Source organism: Heteronotia binoei, chromosome 10 (genome assembly GCF_032191835.1).
Source record: "Heteronotia binoei isolate CCM8104 ecotype False Entrance Well chromosome 10, APGP_CSIRO_Hbin_v1, whole genome shotgun sequence".
NCBI classification, from domain to species: domain Eukaryota; kingdom Metazoa; phylum Chordata; class Lepidosauria; order Squamata; family Gekkonidae; genus Heteronotia; species Heteronotia binoei.
In genome coordinates, this window is record NC_083232.1 from 85,279,960 (window position 1) to 85,294,445 (window position 14,486).

Here is a 14,486-nt window from a genome sequence, read left to right on the forward strand (position 1 = left end):
AGTAAGGATTAGCTCTTTCATTTGTGGAAGAGATGCTGTGGGGAAGAGATGCAAATCGTTGCAAGGAAACATACTGATGGGCACCTTAAAACACACAGATACCCTGCTGGGGTGGGGACTACTGATACAGGGCTCATCTACTCTAACTTCTGGATGCAGACACCATGGCAAATTGCTGTCCTTTCCCCTGCCACACAAGTTCAGAAGATTCTAAACCTCTTTCAAGTCCAAGTTTAGAAGCCTATCTTATAGGGTGGAGAACAGTTTACTCAGGCACTTGCATTTGGACAGCATGGTAAATAGGAGCTTAATAAAACTGCAAAGTAGATTCAGGTAGGTAGCCATGTTGGTCCGAAGCGACAGAACAAAGTTTGAGGGCCTTGTCACCTTTAAGACCAACAAAGTTTAATTCTGGGTGTAAGCTTTCATGCGCATGTACACTTCATCAGATACCATCAGATACCATCTGATGAAGTGTGCAAGCCAACAAAAGATCACACCAAGAATTAAACTTTGTTTTTCATAAAGACGCCACTGAATTTAAACTTTGTTCTAAAAGTGGAAAGAATTTGCTCAAGCTACACGCAGTAGAGGGAAAGGGGAGTGGAGGAGCAAACAAGTAATGTTCGTGTTCAATGCCAACAAATCTCTGTCCAGTTTGTCATGGTATCTGAATACAACCACTGCTACTATTGGCTTTTCCACCAACCAAAACCATTATTATTATTGTTGTTGTTGTTGTTGTCATTGTCATTATTATATTGTTATAATTGTTATTATTATTATTATTACTGGTGTCAATGTTGGTATTATTATTGTTGCCACTGATTTATGAACTGCCATCCCCCAAAGGGCTCAGGGTGGTGTACATCATAATGAAAACGTACAATAAATTAGACATCCATTAAATTAACCAATTTACAAAATTAAACCATTCAAATACAATCTAATCTTCAGTAGAAAATCTCTCTCCCACTGTAGGCAGGGCTGAGCTTGGGCCAAGTAAGGTGGAAAACCACTGCTGTCCTCTCTGTTTGGCATGCCACGCAGAACTGTACTAAATCCCACAGGGTATAGATGTAACCATGAAAACTCCATTCACCACCACTGTACAAAATGCAACTTCAATTCTAATACCTTTGCTACAGAAGCCATCACATTTTTTGCATTTTCGAATGCCATCTTGTTCTATCTCGGTAGAGTTTGGAGGACACGACCGATCACACGAGCCATGATCTGTTACCAAATAGTTATCTGAAATAGACAGGAAGGGATTAAAAATAGAAGTATTTTGGTTACATATGGATGGATATAACTTGCTTTTCCAATAAAAACTGATGATGTACAAAACCCCCAATTCAAATATACAATAAGACACCCCAAAATAATTATTACATTAACTAGAAGAAGCAACTAATATAACTCTAGCCTCGGCTCCAGCAGATCTAATTCTTTCATAGAACGAAATGGAGCAGAGTCCCACTGGTGTCCCGAATGGATGGGGTAGTGGTTGCAACCTAATACTTATTTGCACGGCTTTTTTTGTAGCAGGATCTCCTTTGCATATTAGGCCACACCCCCTGATGTTGCCAATCCTCCAAGAGCTTACCGAGCTCTTAATACTGTAAGCTCCAGGAGGATTGGCTATATCAGGGGTGTGTGGCCTAATATGCAAAGGAGTTCCTGCTACACAAAAAGCCCTGCTTATTTGAAATATATTCTATCATATTGGGGGTTTAATGCAAAAATTAAATTCATATGTTTCTCCTGCGCTCAACAAAAGTTTCCCAAACTCTTGTAAGGCGAGACATAGTCTTTTCCTCTGAATTAAAACTGGAAGCACAAGAAATCAGGACCCCACGGAATATTCAATCATGCAAAGATATCAGGTAAAAAAGAGCAAGACTCCAGCAGTATCTTAAAGACTAACAAAATTTGTTGCAGGGTATGAGCTTTCGTGAGTTATTGCTCACTTCTTCAGATGCAGCTAGAATGAGAGTCCATCTGTGCTATATATTGGAAAGAAGAGTGGTTTGAAATGCTGATGACATTAGCAGGTGAATGACGATGGCAGGCATGATTAGATTAGGTGCGATATACAGAGAAGTAGTAGACATGGAGAAATCAGCACTGGTAATGAGTCAGGAAACCTAGGTCTCGATTCAGTCCGGGAGGATGCATCGTCTCGAGCTTCATCATCAGTTACAATTCTTCAGTCTCTCTTTCTAATCTCCGTTTGGGGTTGCCAGATCCCCCACGGGGGGGGGGGGGGGGGGGACATCGAATAATGTACGTATATGACTTCAACGTGATCCAGAAGTGGCATCAGTACATCCGGGCAACATTCTGGTTTTTTGGCAACTAATTCTACCATAGAATTTGTTGCCCCCAAACCAGAGCATCAACCCAATGTGCTACATCACTTCTGGGTCACTCTGGAAGTCACGTGGGCACAATTCTGAATCATTGGATGAAACTCTCCGCTCCCAGTAAAACCCATTCCCTGCTGGCGACTAGGAGAAGAGACCCGGCAACCCTGTCTCCATGTGGAAATCCTTTGTAAGAGAACTGCTATTCTTAGGTCAGCAAGTGAATGTCCTGGAAGGTTAAAATGTTCCCCCACCAATCTTTAGAATGCTATGGTTTCTAATGGCAGACTTATGTCCATTATTTCTTTGTCAAAGGGACTGGCCTGAATATAATGGGCACTGGCTGTGGATAATTCTTCTACATTTCTAGATAAGGTGTGAATGGATAAATCAGTCATACTAGATGCAAAGACAGAGCAGAAAAACTCACCCTGCACCGCTGTTGGCTGATTTAAAGAATATAAAATGAGTACTGACTCATAAACACACTGAGAAGCAGCACCCTCTATAGCTCTGTAGTATGTCCTCCACAGATCTTACCATTAGATTACTGATTTCAATACCATATTGGGAACTACTGCTCTAGAATGAACTGCTGAGGACATGAGAATACCTCCATAAGACACAAATTCCAAGGAAGCATTTTGCAGTACCTCAGTACTCTTAAAAGATATCACCAAGCAAAATTTTTCAGACTTACGCGGACACTTCTTTACACAAGTTGCTCCAAAACTGTATTTTCCATCTGGGTTGTTCGTCATCTGATGTTCGAAAGAATCATATTTTTGCAAAGGTGGGCAAGATTCCTTGCAGGTGGAATTATCCGAAAAATTGCGACAAGCCTGTCAGGGAACAATGTGACAACAGCACAAAAGGGATTGTGCTGTATGCTTTCTGGTAACAGGCAACAGCAATTACACATCTTCATCCAATCAAAATCAAAAGTGTGAAACAATCACTGTGCCAAGCCTAGTTTTAGAAGACTGGACTCCAAGGACTTGTGACCAAGAGTTCATCATTATATAATGATTTATATCAGGGGTGTCAAACATGCATTCCATGGGCTTGTTCCGGCCCCCAAGGGCTCCAATCAGGCCCACCAGCAACTGAACATCGCCTGCTTCCTTCAGTCGCCATTTTGTGTTTCTCCCCTGCGATAAGCCAGCCAGCAAAGTAGCCTCTCTTTGCTGTTTCCCTCTTCCCCCTCCCCTTTTTCAAATGGAGGAGGAGGGAGGAAGAGCCTCAGTCAGTGCAGGAGCTTGGCTCTGTAGCTCTGTTGGGTGATTAAGTTTGCCAGGCTCAATCAATCACACTTCAGAGCTACTGAGTCAAGCTCTCTTCCTTCTAGTTGCTGAGGCTCCTCCCCCTCCTCATCCCTTGGGGAATGAGGGAAGAGCCAGAGCTTCTTTTGCCCAGTTCCCACCTTCGTGGGAGATCCAAAGAAAGCACTTTTTAGACTAGTGACATTTTATTGGAGGTATGAGCTTTTGGCCTTGCAACAGAGACACACAGAGAGGATGTTGTTGGGCTAGTTATGGGTGCAACTGGGTTCCCGTCCTCTTTTTCACTGTATTCATGTCTTCCTTTCTCAACAGGATAGCATGTGAACTATTCAGAAGAGAAATAACAACAAATCAGAATTGGGCTGAGGTCTACCCAGGAAATTTCCCTTGATTTTTCTTTCACACTTTCCTTTGGTTGGGGATCTTGAACTTAGACTTCCCAGGTAGTAGGCTGATACTGACTACTGTACATGACTGTTGCTCTCTTCTTGCACTGTCACATAGGAGTTGTAGCTATTTTTCTAGGGAAGACTATAGTTTTGCAGACAAGCACAGAGCCCTCAAGTCTGTGCCATGATGCACATGACCAGCACATGAAGCAACTTATGTACAAAAGCTCACAATGCCTAGCTGCTTCATGTTTCCTTTCGGTCTTAGGCTCAAAGCACTGACCATGAGATCTCTGTAATGAATGTCAATAAATCAAAAGCAGGCGGACTTCCTGTTTGGCTGGAAGACAGTCTGCAGCTCCCTAACAGAGGGGGATTTTATTGTCACTGTTCAGGGTATTAAAGACCCCTGATAAGGTCTATGCTCATTAACCCTAGGCAAGGGTTAACCCAAGACGACTTATCTTCCTTTAATGCTGTTGATATCGAACTGGAGCAGTCAGGGAGCTGACTCCTTCATTTCTTGATGTCCGGCAATGGAATGTCAACCATCGTCTGCAGTGACTCTAAAGTGACTTCGGTCACTTAAGGCTGTCGGAATCCAAGCACGCTAGAAGGACTGATTTTAATTGCAAGAAAATAGCAGCCGGGGGAGTTGAGAACATCTAAAAGGTAGACTCATCATTCTTATCTTCACTCTGAGAGACTTTGAATATAGTTTAAACACTGAGTGGATTAATAACAGACGAAGGCAAAGCATAATTGAATGGAAAAAAAAACTTTTACCTTGTTAAGCTGAGCTCTGTGGCTTTGGATGTGAACAACAGCAAAAAAAAAAAAAAAACCTTTCAAGATAAGAGTGAAAGTTGGCAATGGGAGGCTGGTGACGCAGAAGAAAGAAAAGAGAGTTGCCGTGTATATATGCCCATAAACTGCAGAACCTAGAATGAACTGAGCTGAGTGGGGGCACAGCAGGAAAAGAATTCAGCTTGGGAAAACTGAACGCCGTAAAAACAATTGCCTTCAAAGATATTTTGGAGAAAGGACATATTGTTGTGAATTTTTGTGGTTGCGGTTTCTTCATGCAGCTCAAAAAACTGCGAGATTAGACACGAGATCAGTCTAAGCTGTGACAGGAAGTGAAACTAAAAGGGGCTGGACAATAAATCAGAGCCTATAAGGACAACAAGAGCTGTGACATCCGACCTTTGAACTAGGAAGGAATTGAGTCCAAGACTCAGATCAAGAAAGACGAAGAGAGACCTCTCTAGGCTGGAACTGTACCATAGAGAAATAACGATTGCCATTTTAAAAGGGAGAAAAACTGTCAAAATTGTTAAAATTCAATATCTTTGCTCAGGAAGAAGGGAGAAAAACGAAACTAGTCTCATCTGAAAGAACTGGCTCTAAGCTATTGGATTGGATGCTAAATTTTATGTGGGGATTTTTTTAAGGTTTGGTGATTTTTTATATGTCAGTAGAAAGAACAACACGTGCAAGAGCCCAATCATTTGACAAGATGCAGGCTCAATTTGACGCTCTGGAGGCAAAAATGTTAAAAGCTATGGACAAATTGCATTTGGCAATAAAAAAAGATATTAAAAAAGAAGTTGGAGACCTTAAGAAGGAGATAGAGAATTTTAAGGAAGAGACTCAAAATAAAGTGAAAGAGGTAGAGATGAAAGTGGATACACAGGCCTCTGCCTTGCTAAAAATTCAAGAAAAGGTCATAATACACGACTGTAAGTTGCTGGAGTCACAAGTGCGTCTAAGAGGGGTACCTGAAAAAGAAGACACAGACTTAAAAGGCTATATGGTGGATATCATCACTGAGTACATAGAAGAAGACCCTGACAGATTTAAGAGTATGTTGGAGGGTGCCTACAGAGTCAACTCAGTTTATGCGAAAAATAAAGGTCTGCCAAGAGACATCGTCATAAGATTAAGATCAAAAGAAGTGGCAGAGAAAATTTTGAGGAAAGGGTACCAAAAAGCCTGGGCAATAGAAGGGAGCAGAGTTAAAATAATGAAAGAGCTACCAAGAGAAGTGATCAGCGATAGGAAAAAGTACAAGAAGCTAACCGATCAGTTGCGTGCAGAGGGCACAAGATATAGATGGATAATACCAGAGGGTCTTGGATTTGAACAAAATGGCAAAAGGATTACAATAAGAAGCGAACAAGAGATGCATAGCTTTTTTGAAGAAAATAAAGAACCAACATCATAATGGAGTACAAATTACTATCTTGGAATATAAATGGACTAAATTCACCACAGAAAAGAAGGAGAACATTTCATTGGATTAAAAAGCAAAAATGTAATATAATTTGTTTACAGGAAGTTCATTTACAACGCAAGGACAGTAAATTTTTGTGGAATAGAAATTTGGGGTTGGAATTTTTTTCACTAGCAGAGCAAAAGAAAAGAGGGGTGGTTTTTTACATTAAAGAACAACTTGACCCAAAATTAATCTTTAAAGACAAAGAAGGAAGATACATTGCTGTTGAGGTGACGATAGAGGCGAAAAAAACGTTACTACTAGGACTCTATGCACCCAATGGAGCGAAAGACAAATTCTTTAAAGACATAAATAGACAAATGGACGAAGAGACTTATGACCAGGTATTGATGATGGGTGATTTTAATGGGACAATACAAAATAACCTTGACAGATCAAGTCCAAAGAAGAATGATAAAGAAGGGAAGCTGCCCAATTCTTTCTTTGAGTTGATTAAACAGGAAAATCTAGAAGACATTTGGAGAAAGTTCAACCCTGAGGTAAGAGACTATACATTTTTCTCAGCAAGGCATAATTCTTTTTCCAGAATTGACATGTTGTGGGGTTCCCAAGGCTTGGGCCTCATAACAAAAAAAATTGAGATTCTTCCAAAGGTTTGGGCGGACCATAATCCAATATGCTGGTCAACAAAATTGCAAAGAAAATCAAGAAGATGGAGAATTAATGAGGATTTACTACAAAATAAAGACACTGTATCATTCTTAGAAAAGGAGACTGCAGCATTCTTCCAAATAAATGAAACGGATGATATGGAATATCCAACAGTATGGGACACTTATAAAGCAGTAATGAGGGGTATATTAATTACATTGAATAATAAAGACAAAAGAGCAAGAGAAGAAAGGCTGTCAGCACTGCAAAATGAAATAGATAAAAAAGAAAAGGACTTAAAAAAAAGACCAGGGAAGAAAAAATTAATAAAAGAAATTACGATATTACAATCCCAAGTTAAACATTTGCTGAATAAAGAATTAGAATGGAATTTAAAAAATTTGAAACAGAAATCGTTTGAAAGTGCAAACAAACCTGGTAAATACCTGGCCTGGCAATTAAAAAAAAGGAAAGAAAATAAGACTATAAATAAAATCATGGCAAATGGGAAAACAGTAGTGGATCAAGAAGGAATTAAAAGAGAATTCTTTAAATACTATGCAAATTTATTCAAGGGTGTGAATGTAAGTAAAGAAAAAGTGGAAGAGTATCTACGAAACATTCAGGTGGCACCTTTGACGGAACATATGAAAAAGATATTAAATGACCCAATAGAGAAAATTGAAATAGAAGCAGCAATAAAAGCAATGCAAGAGGGTAAAGCTCCAGGGCCAGATGGATTCACGTCAAAATTTTACAAATCTCTCAAGGATGAATTAACACCCAAACTGTTGAAGTTGTTAAACACGATAAGAGAAGAAGGGAAAATCCCAAAGACCTGGAGGGAAGCTGTAATCTCTCTGATTCCTAAGGAAGATAAAGATAGCACAAACGTAAAAAATTATAGACCAATCTCATTGTTGAATAATGACTATAAGATCTATACAAGAATTTTAGCAGAGCGACTGAAACAATACCTGACCAACTTTATAAACAAAGACCAAGCGGGATTTCTTCCTAAAAGACAAATAAGGGACAATGTAAGAGCTGTTATTAATGTTGTGGAATACTATGAAAAGCATCCGGAAAAAGAAGTGGCCTTATTTTTTGTTGACGCAGAGAAAGCCTTCGACAACTTAAATTGGGACTTTATGTTTGCGGTAATGGAAAAAATTAATTTAGGGGAACAATTTATAAAAATGACAAGAGCAATATATACAGATCAGCATGCAAAATTGTGTATAAATGCAGACCTTACCAAAGAATTGAAAGTGAGTAAAGGAACAAGGCAAGGATGCCCGCTATCACCATTGTTGTTTATAATGACTCTTGAAATTTTGTTACAACAAATTCAAAAAGATGAAAAAATAGAAGGTCTAAAAATTAGAAGATTCTCTTATAAATATAAAGCTTTTGCAGATGATATAGTGTTCATAATGGAGAATCCGGTTCAAGTGTCACCACTGCTGTTAGCTAAGATAAAGGAATACGGAGAACTAGCAGGATTATACATAAATAAGGAGAAATCGAAATTCCTCTGTAAAAACATGCAACCAAATAAAACAAACGAACTACAAAAGGTGACAGGTTGTGAAGTCACAACCAAAGTTAGGTACCTTGGAATAGAGATAACAATGAAGAACATTGATTTATACAAAAACAATTATGAAAAACTGTGGTGTAAGATGGACAAAGATTTGATGAAATGGAATAAACTCAACTTGTCCTTACTGGGCAGGATAGCTGCAATCAAAATGAATATTTTGCCAAGGATAATGTATTTGTTTCAAACCATCCCGATTGTAAAAGAAGCAAAACAATTCAACAAATGGCAAAGGAAAATCTCTGATTTCATTTGGGCCGGAAAGAAACCAAGGATAAAGATGAAGATCTTAACGGATGCCAAAGAGAGAGGAGGTTTTCAACTTCCCGATCTAAGACTATACCACGATGCAGTTTGTTTGACATGGATAAAAGATTGGATAATGCTGTTAGATAAAAAACCTTTGTGGTTAGAAGCTCACGGAAATAGATTCGGCTGGCATGCATACATGTACTATGGGAAGAATAAAATGGATGGTTTTTTCTCTCACCACTATGTCAGAAATACATTACTAAATACTTGGATAAAATACAAGAAATACGGGGACGAGAGAAAACCATTATGGATAGTGCCAGCAGAAGTAATAAAAATAACAGCTGATTCTGAAGAAAAAAGAGAAATGTCATATAACCAACTGCTTAAGATTCAAGGAGACAAAATTGAATTAAAAACCTCAGAAGAGCTAAATAACAATTATGATTGGTTTCAAATGCAACAAATTAAAAGTTTGATGGAAAATGACATAAAATCAGAGGGGATTAGACGAGAACAAACAGAACTGGAAAGAGTCCTGTTAGGTGACAATGAAAAATTGATATCAAAAGTATATAAGTTATTATTGAAATGGTCTACAGAAGAAGAAGTAGTAAAGTCTCAAATGGTCAAATGGGCAATTAATGTGAATAGAGAAATACAAATGGAAACATGGGAGCACCTCTGGAAGAACTCAATGAAGATATCAACTTGTCAAAGCATTAAGGAGAACTGTTTTAAAATGATGTATAGGTGGTATATGACTCCGAAAAAATTGGCTAAGATAAGTAAGAAAATGTCGGATAGATGTTGGAAATGTAAAAAACATGAAGGTTCTTTCTTCCATATGTGGTGGACATGTGAAAGAGCGAAAGAATTCTGGAAGATGATACAACAAGAAATCACCAAAATTTTGGGCTATGATTTTAAGAAAATTGCAGAGACGTTTTTACTTGGATTACAATTAGAAAAATACCCAAAAGAAGACAGGACTTTAATTTGGTACCTGTTATCAGCTGCTAGGACTTTGTACGCGCAGCTTTGGAAGCAAGAAAAAATACCAGAGAAATGGGAATGGACCATGAAAGTTTTATCGTGGTGTGAAATGGACAAATTAACCAGAACACTAAGAGACTATGATTTAGAGATATTCAAAAGGGAGTGGAGAAAATTTAAAGGATATATGGAGAAAACTTGGAAAGTAAAGAAATATTGGACATTTTTTTAGTTGTAAGAATATATATACGGAACTTTGAGCAATCAGAAGTGCCTTTAGTATGGATTTGAACTTATAACCTCGGGGAAGTCAACATTGGAGGGAGGGGAGATGGAAATGTCATATGGGTCAATGTGAAAAAAAAGAAAAAATTAAGAAATAGATAAGCTTTGTAACCATATGCTACCAATAAATTGTTTAAAACACAATAAATCAAAAGCAGGCTTGCAACTTATAGATGTGCACACCTGAACAGCATCTGAACAGTATATTCAAGATTAGTACAGCACAGACATTGTCTGCAGTTTTTGATGCAATAATTCATAGCAAAAAATGGCATTTATCAGAGACTGAAAACAAAATACTGCAGGCAAGCTAATGTTTTAAGCATGTTTTATTTTAAGTAAAAGTATTTGTGTTTGTCTGTGCCCTTTATAAATTTTATATGTCAGTTGGCATTACGTTTTGTGACACGCATTACGTTTTGTGACACGCATTGCCTGGCAAGGTCTCATTTATGTCAAATTTGGCTCTCATAAATGAGTTCGACACTCCTGATTTATATCACATAGTGAGCCTCAATAAAAGACTAACCTAGATCATCGTAATTCCTATTTTATAGAAGGGAAAATCTGTCTAATGCTTGGTAAGCAGACAATGGATGCATAAAAACATTATGATAAACCACACTTTGATTAAACTCTGGTTTAGTGTAAATGTCTCAGTGTAGACTGCCCATGCTGTAGTTTGTTGTTGGTTGCTCTACAACAGGATTCCAACTGTGCAATTCAAAGCAGAGTTATGCTCTACTAGGCCTGTAGGACTGCACAGTTAACCATGGGTTGTAGTAACCAGGGGAGGGCTGTAATCAAGGCATCTGAACGATGAAAATTACAGTTTGTTCTGAAGCAATGCCCTTTTGCCCAGTACAATCCTAGTAATGTACATTCAGAAGTAAACCTTGAATATAAGATTTGCTATGTTCCCAGGGACAATGTTACTAGGAATTCTGCAGTGAATGTAGATAAAACAATGCATGAACTGCTTAAATACTTGCTAGCTGCAGCAAGAGTAGAACTTGCAGCAAAGTGGAAAACCAAAGACTGTCCAGCTCTTGAAAAATGGATAGACAAAATGCAAGAATATGCTGTTATGGCAAAACTGATAAACTTCATTAAGATGGATATACAAATTTGGAAGTATATATACGCGCGCGGGTGTGTGTGCACGTGCTTTTAAAATAATGAACTGTGGTTTAAATAAACTACTACTGTGATACCTGAATGGAGCCAATGCCTGATTTCACACCAGTATACTACAATGAGGACAAATGACCTTTTATTTTGTAGTATCTTGGAAAATAGTATCTTGGAAAAATGGTGCATTATGGAAAGGTGCATTTAGGAACTAACTTGTTTTCAATCTGCTTTCCTAAGGAGCAATTAAAGCTATAGGATTATTAGGTTAAAATACAAGGTTTTGATGAGCTGGGAAAGACTACAGTAAAATTTTACTGTAAAGCTACAGTAAAATCAAGAAGAAGACTGCAGATTTATATCCTGCCCTTCTCTCTGAATCAGAGAACTCAGTGGCTTACAATCTCCTATATCTTCTCCCCCCACAACAGACACCCTGTGAAGTGGGTGAGGCTGAGAGGGCTTTCACAGCAGCTGCCCTTTTAAGGACAACTCCTGCGCTAGCTATGGCTAACCCAAGGCCATTCCAGCAGCTGCAAATGGAGGAGTGGGGAATCAAACCCGGTTCTCCCAGATAAGAGTTCGCACACTTAACCACTACCAAGTGGGAAAGACCTAAATGAAACCATCATAGTTTTAAAAAAATCCCCCAGTATTAACTGTATAATGTGATACATCCTCACTGAGCATGAAGATCCTGTGATTCTCAGCATAGCTTTTTCCAGTGCCAGTTTCACTAACAGAGAAGCTGGCTGGATCCAGCCCTCTGGAACACTGTCTTAATCCTCCTTGGACTGGACTGCGCCATGCAAATAGAACCTTATGTGGGTTTCTGTGGCCTTACCAAGCAGTCACTGTCCCTAGGACCCGTGCATCCCGCTGCACACTGAGTATGGCAACAGTCGCTGGGCTCCTTCCCCTTGCATCGGCCAGAGCACTGCGGCGCACAGATGCTCCGAGTTACTGGAAAACAAATATTCCAAGAATTAAACGTAACACTGCTCCAATGTCTATTTTTTTAAAACAGTATTAATTTTCTAACATGTAGAAAACACAGGAACCAAGAAGAAATGTACATTGGTCCAAAAGTATTATTATTATTATTTATTAAATCTATATCCTGCCCTCCTCGCCAAAGCAGGCTCAGTACACTGACTAGGCATAAAGTCGTCTTTAAAAAATTGCATTTATTTCTTCAACTATCACACACAGTTTGAGGATACCATCAGGGTTTTTTTTTTTTAGCAGGAACGCAGTTCCAGCTGGCTTGGTGTTGGGGGGAGTGGCCTAATATGCAAATTAGGTCCCTGGGTTTTTCCCCCCTACAAAAAGCCCTGCGCAAAAGAATGGTGATATCAGGGGGTGTGGTCTAATATGCAAATGAGTTCCTGCCGGGCTTTTCCTACCCCAAAAAAGCCCTGGATACCACACAAATTGCTTCTGTTCTTCAGTTCTGTTAGGTTTTAAAAACAAAGGCAAGGAAGAAAATGGGGGAAATGTACTTGATTGTCTATTTGGTAAGACAGAGCATAAAGTGATTAAGAGAAATGCACTGAACACCACCTTTCGGGAGGGCAAATATTAATGGTCAATGCGGTTTTATTCTGTTTAAGCCAACTGCAACTGCATATGTTTGCTAATGCTGCCAACCCAGTCCATTTCAAATTTTTTATAAGAATGGCGTTAACACAGTGACATCATTTCCAGAACGAACTCAGAAGTGTTATCATGCTGCTCTAGGATTCAGCAGAAACTAGAGCTTCCGCTGAATCCCAGAGCCACATGTCGTCACTTCCCAGTTTGATCTGAAAGTGATGCCACGCCATCAATGCAACAGCATTCCCATGCAGGATTCCCTCTAAGCTGTGGAGTCTTGTGAGCAAAAAGTCTACTTCTTGAACTACTGGCATTAAAGTTGTGAGCTACTGCATCAATTAGTTTGCTCTGGGGCCATTTTTCTGGAGCTAAGATAGAAAAGTGTGAGCCAGAGGCTACAAAACTGTGAGCTAGCTCACACAAACTCAGCTTAGACGGAACCCTCTCCAGGACTCCTGCCTGATGCTAGCCTAGTCCAGTCTCACTGATTACGTCCAAGACATCCAAGTCTGTGTTTCAGCTCCGACTGGAAGGAAGCCCTCCCCGCCAAAGCAGGCTCAGTACACTGGAAGGAAGCTCAGGCAGTGAGGATTTAAAACCCATCATACCAAGCGTGCCATGTGTGGTCAATAAGATATAAAAACCCAAGCAGAATAGGTCAAGTTAATCTGCTGTCATGCCATATCTTAAATCTGGCATACTTTAACACAAGGGAGGCCAAACTGTGGCTTGGGAGCCACATGTGGCTTTTTCACACATATTATGTGGCTCTTGAAGCCCCATCACCCTGTCGGCTGGCTTGGAGAAGGCATTTGTCTCTTTAAATCCCTTCTCCAAGCCAAGCCAGCCAGTGGCTTGCAGAATGCATTTAAAGTTAAAGTTGCTTTCTTTTCCCCCTCCCCAATCTGTCTGCCTTCCTTCCTGTCTTGCGGCTCTCGAACATCTGACATTCATGTCTTGCAGCTCTTATGCTAAGTAAGTTTGGCCACCCCTGAATTAACACAAGCAAAGCGGTACATGTACTTACATTTTTGGCAGTTATCTGGACCAGGACCCCAACAGGCTCCTGAACAACTGGGATGGCATGGGGGGCCTATGAAAACAGAGGGAAAAACATTTATAAAAGGCCTCTTTACTAATAACCTTTTTGTGTGTGTTGTGGGCGGAGGTGGAATCAATCAGAAAGAATGAGGAGGCAGATCCTTCCAGCCTGGAATTCTGGGACTCAAATATTTGAGCTATGGGTGAAATCCCCCAAAACACAACCCACTGACAAATTGTTTGGTCTGGCCTCCGGAAGACATTGCATCATAATTCGCAAGTACTCTCAGGTGGCAGCAGGAGGTGCTGGCATTCTGAAAGTCCCTGCCAGTCACAAGGAGATAGCACTAGGCTTGATGGGTAATTGTTTGACACAACACACCTACTTTAGAGCAGCATTTCCCATTTGCAGGGTTGCAACCCAGTACCGGACCACGCAAGCCTCAATGCCGGGTCACCAGGGTTGCCCAACAGCTCCCCCTCCCCTCTCTATTTATCTTCGGTGCTGCACGCGCTCAAGCCCCTGCCCCCCATGGTGCTGCTGACGATGACTGTAGCACTCTCTGAGTGTCCTCCAGGCAGAGGACGCTCAGAGAGTGCTACAGAGACAGCATGCTGGCCAGAAGCCCTCCCCCAGCCCTCTCTGTTCAG

General features: G+C 40.0%; 1 protein-coding gene across 1 annotated transcript in view; it reads right to left on the bottom strand.

Annotated features, from left to right (window-relative positions):
- EGFR (epidermal growth factor receptor) overlaps positions 1-14,486 on the bottom strand; it is a 232,306-nt gene that overhangs the window by 72,881 nt on the left and 144,939 nt on the right. Inside the window, exons 5-8 of the mRNA XM_060247751.1 lie at positions 13,822-13,887; positions 12,043-12,161; positions 3,070-3,211; positions 1,138-1,254 (exon numbers count right to left, since the gene is read on the bottom strand). Of these exons, the coding sequence (XP_060103734.1) occupies positions 1,138-1,254; positions 3,070-3,211; positions 12,043-12,161; positions 13,822-13,887 (444 nt within the window). The remainder of the gene's footprint in view (positions 1-1,137; positions 1,255-3,069; positions 3,212-12,042; positions 12,162-13,821; positions 13,888-14,486) is intronic.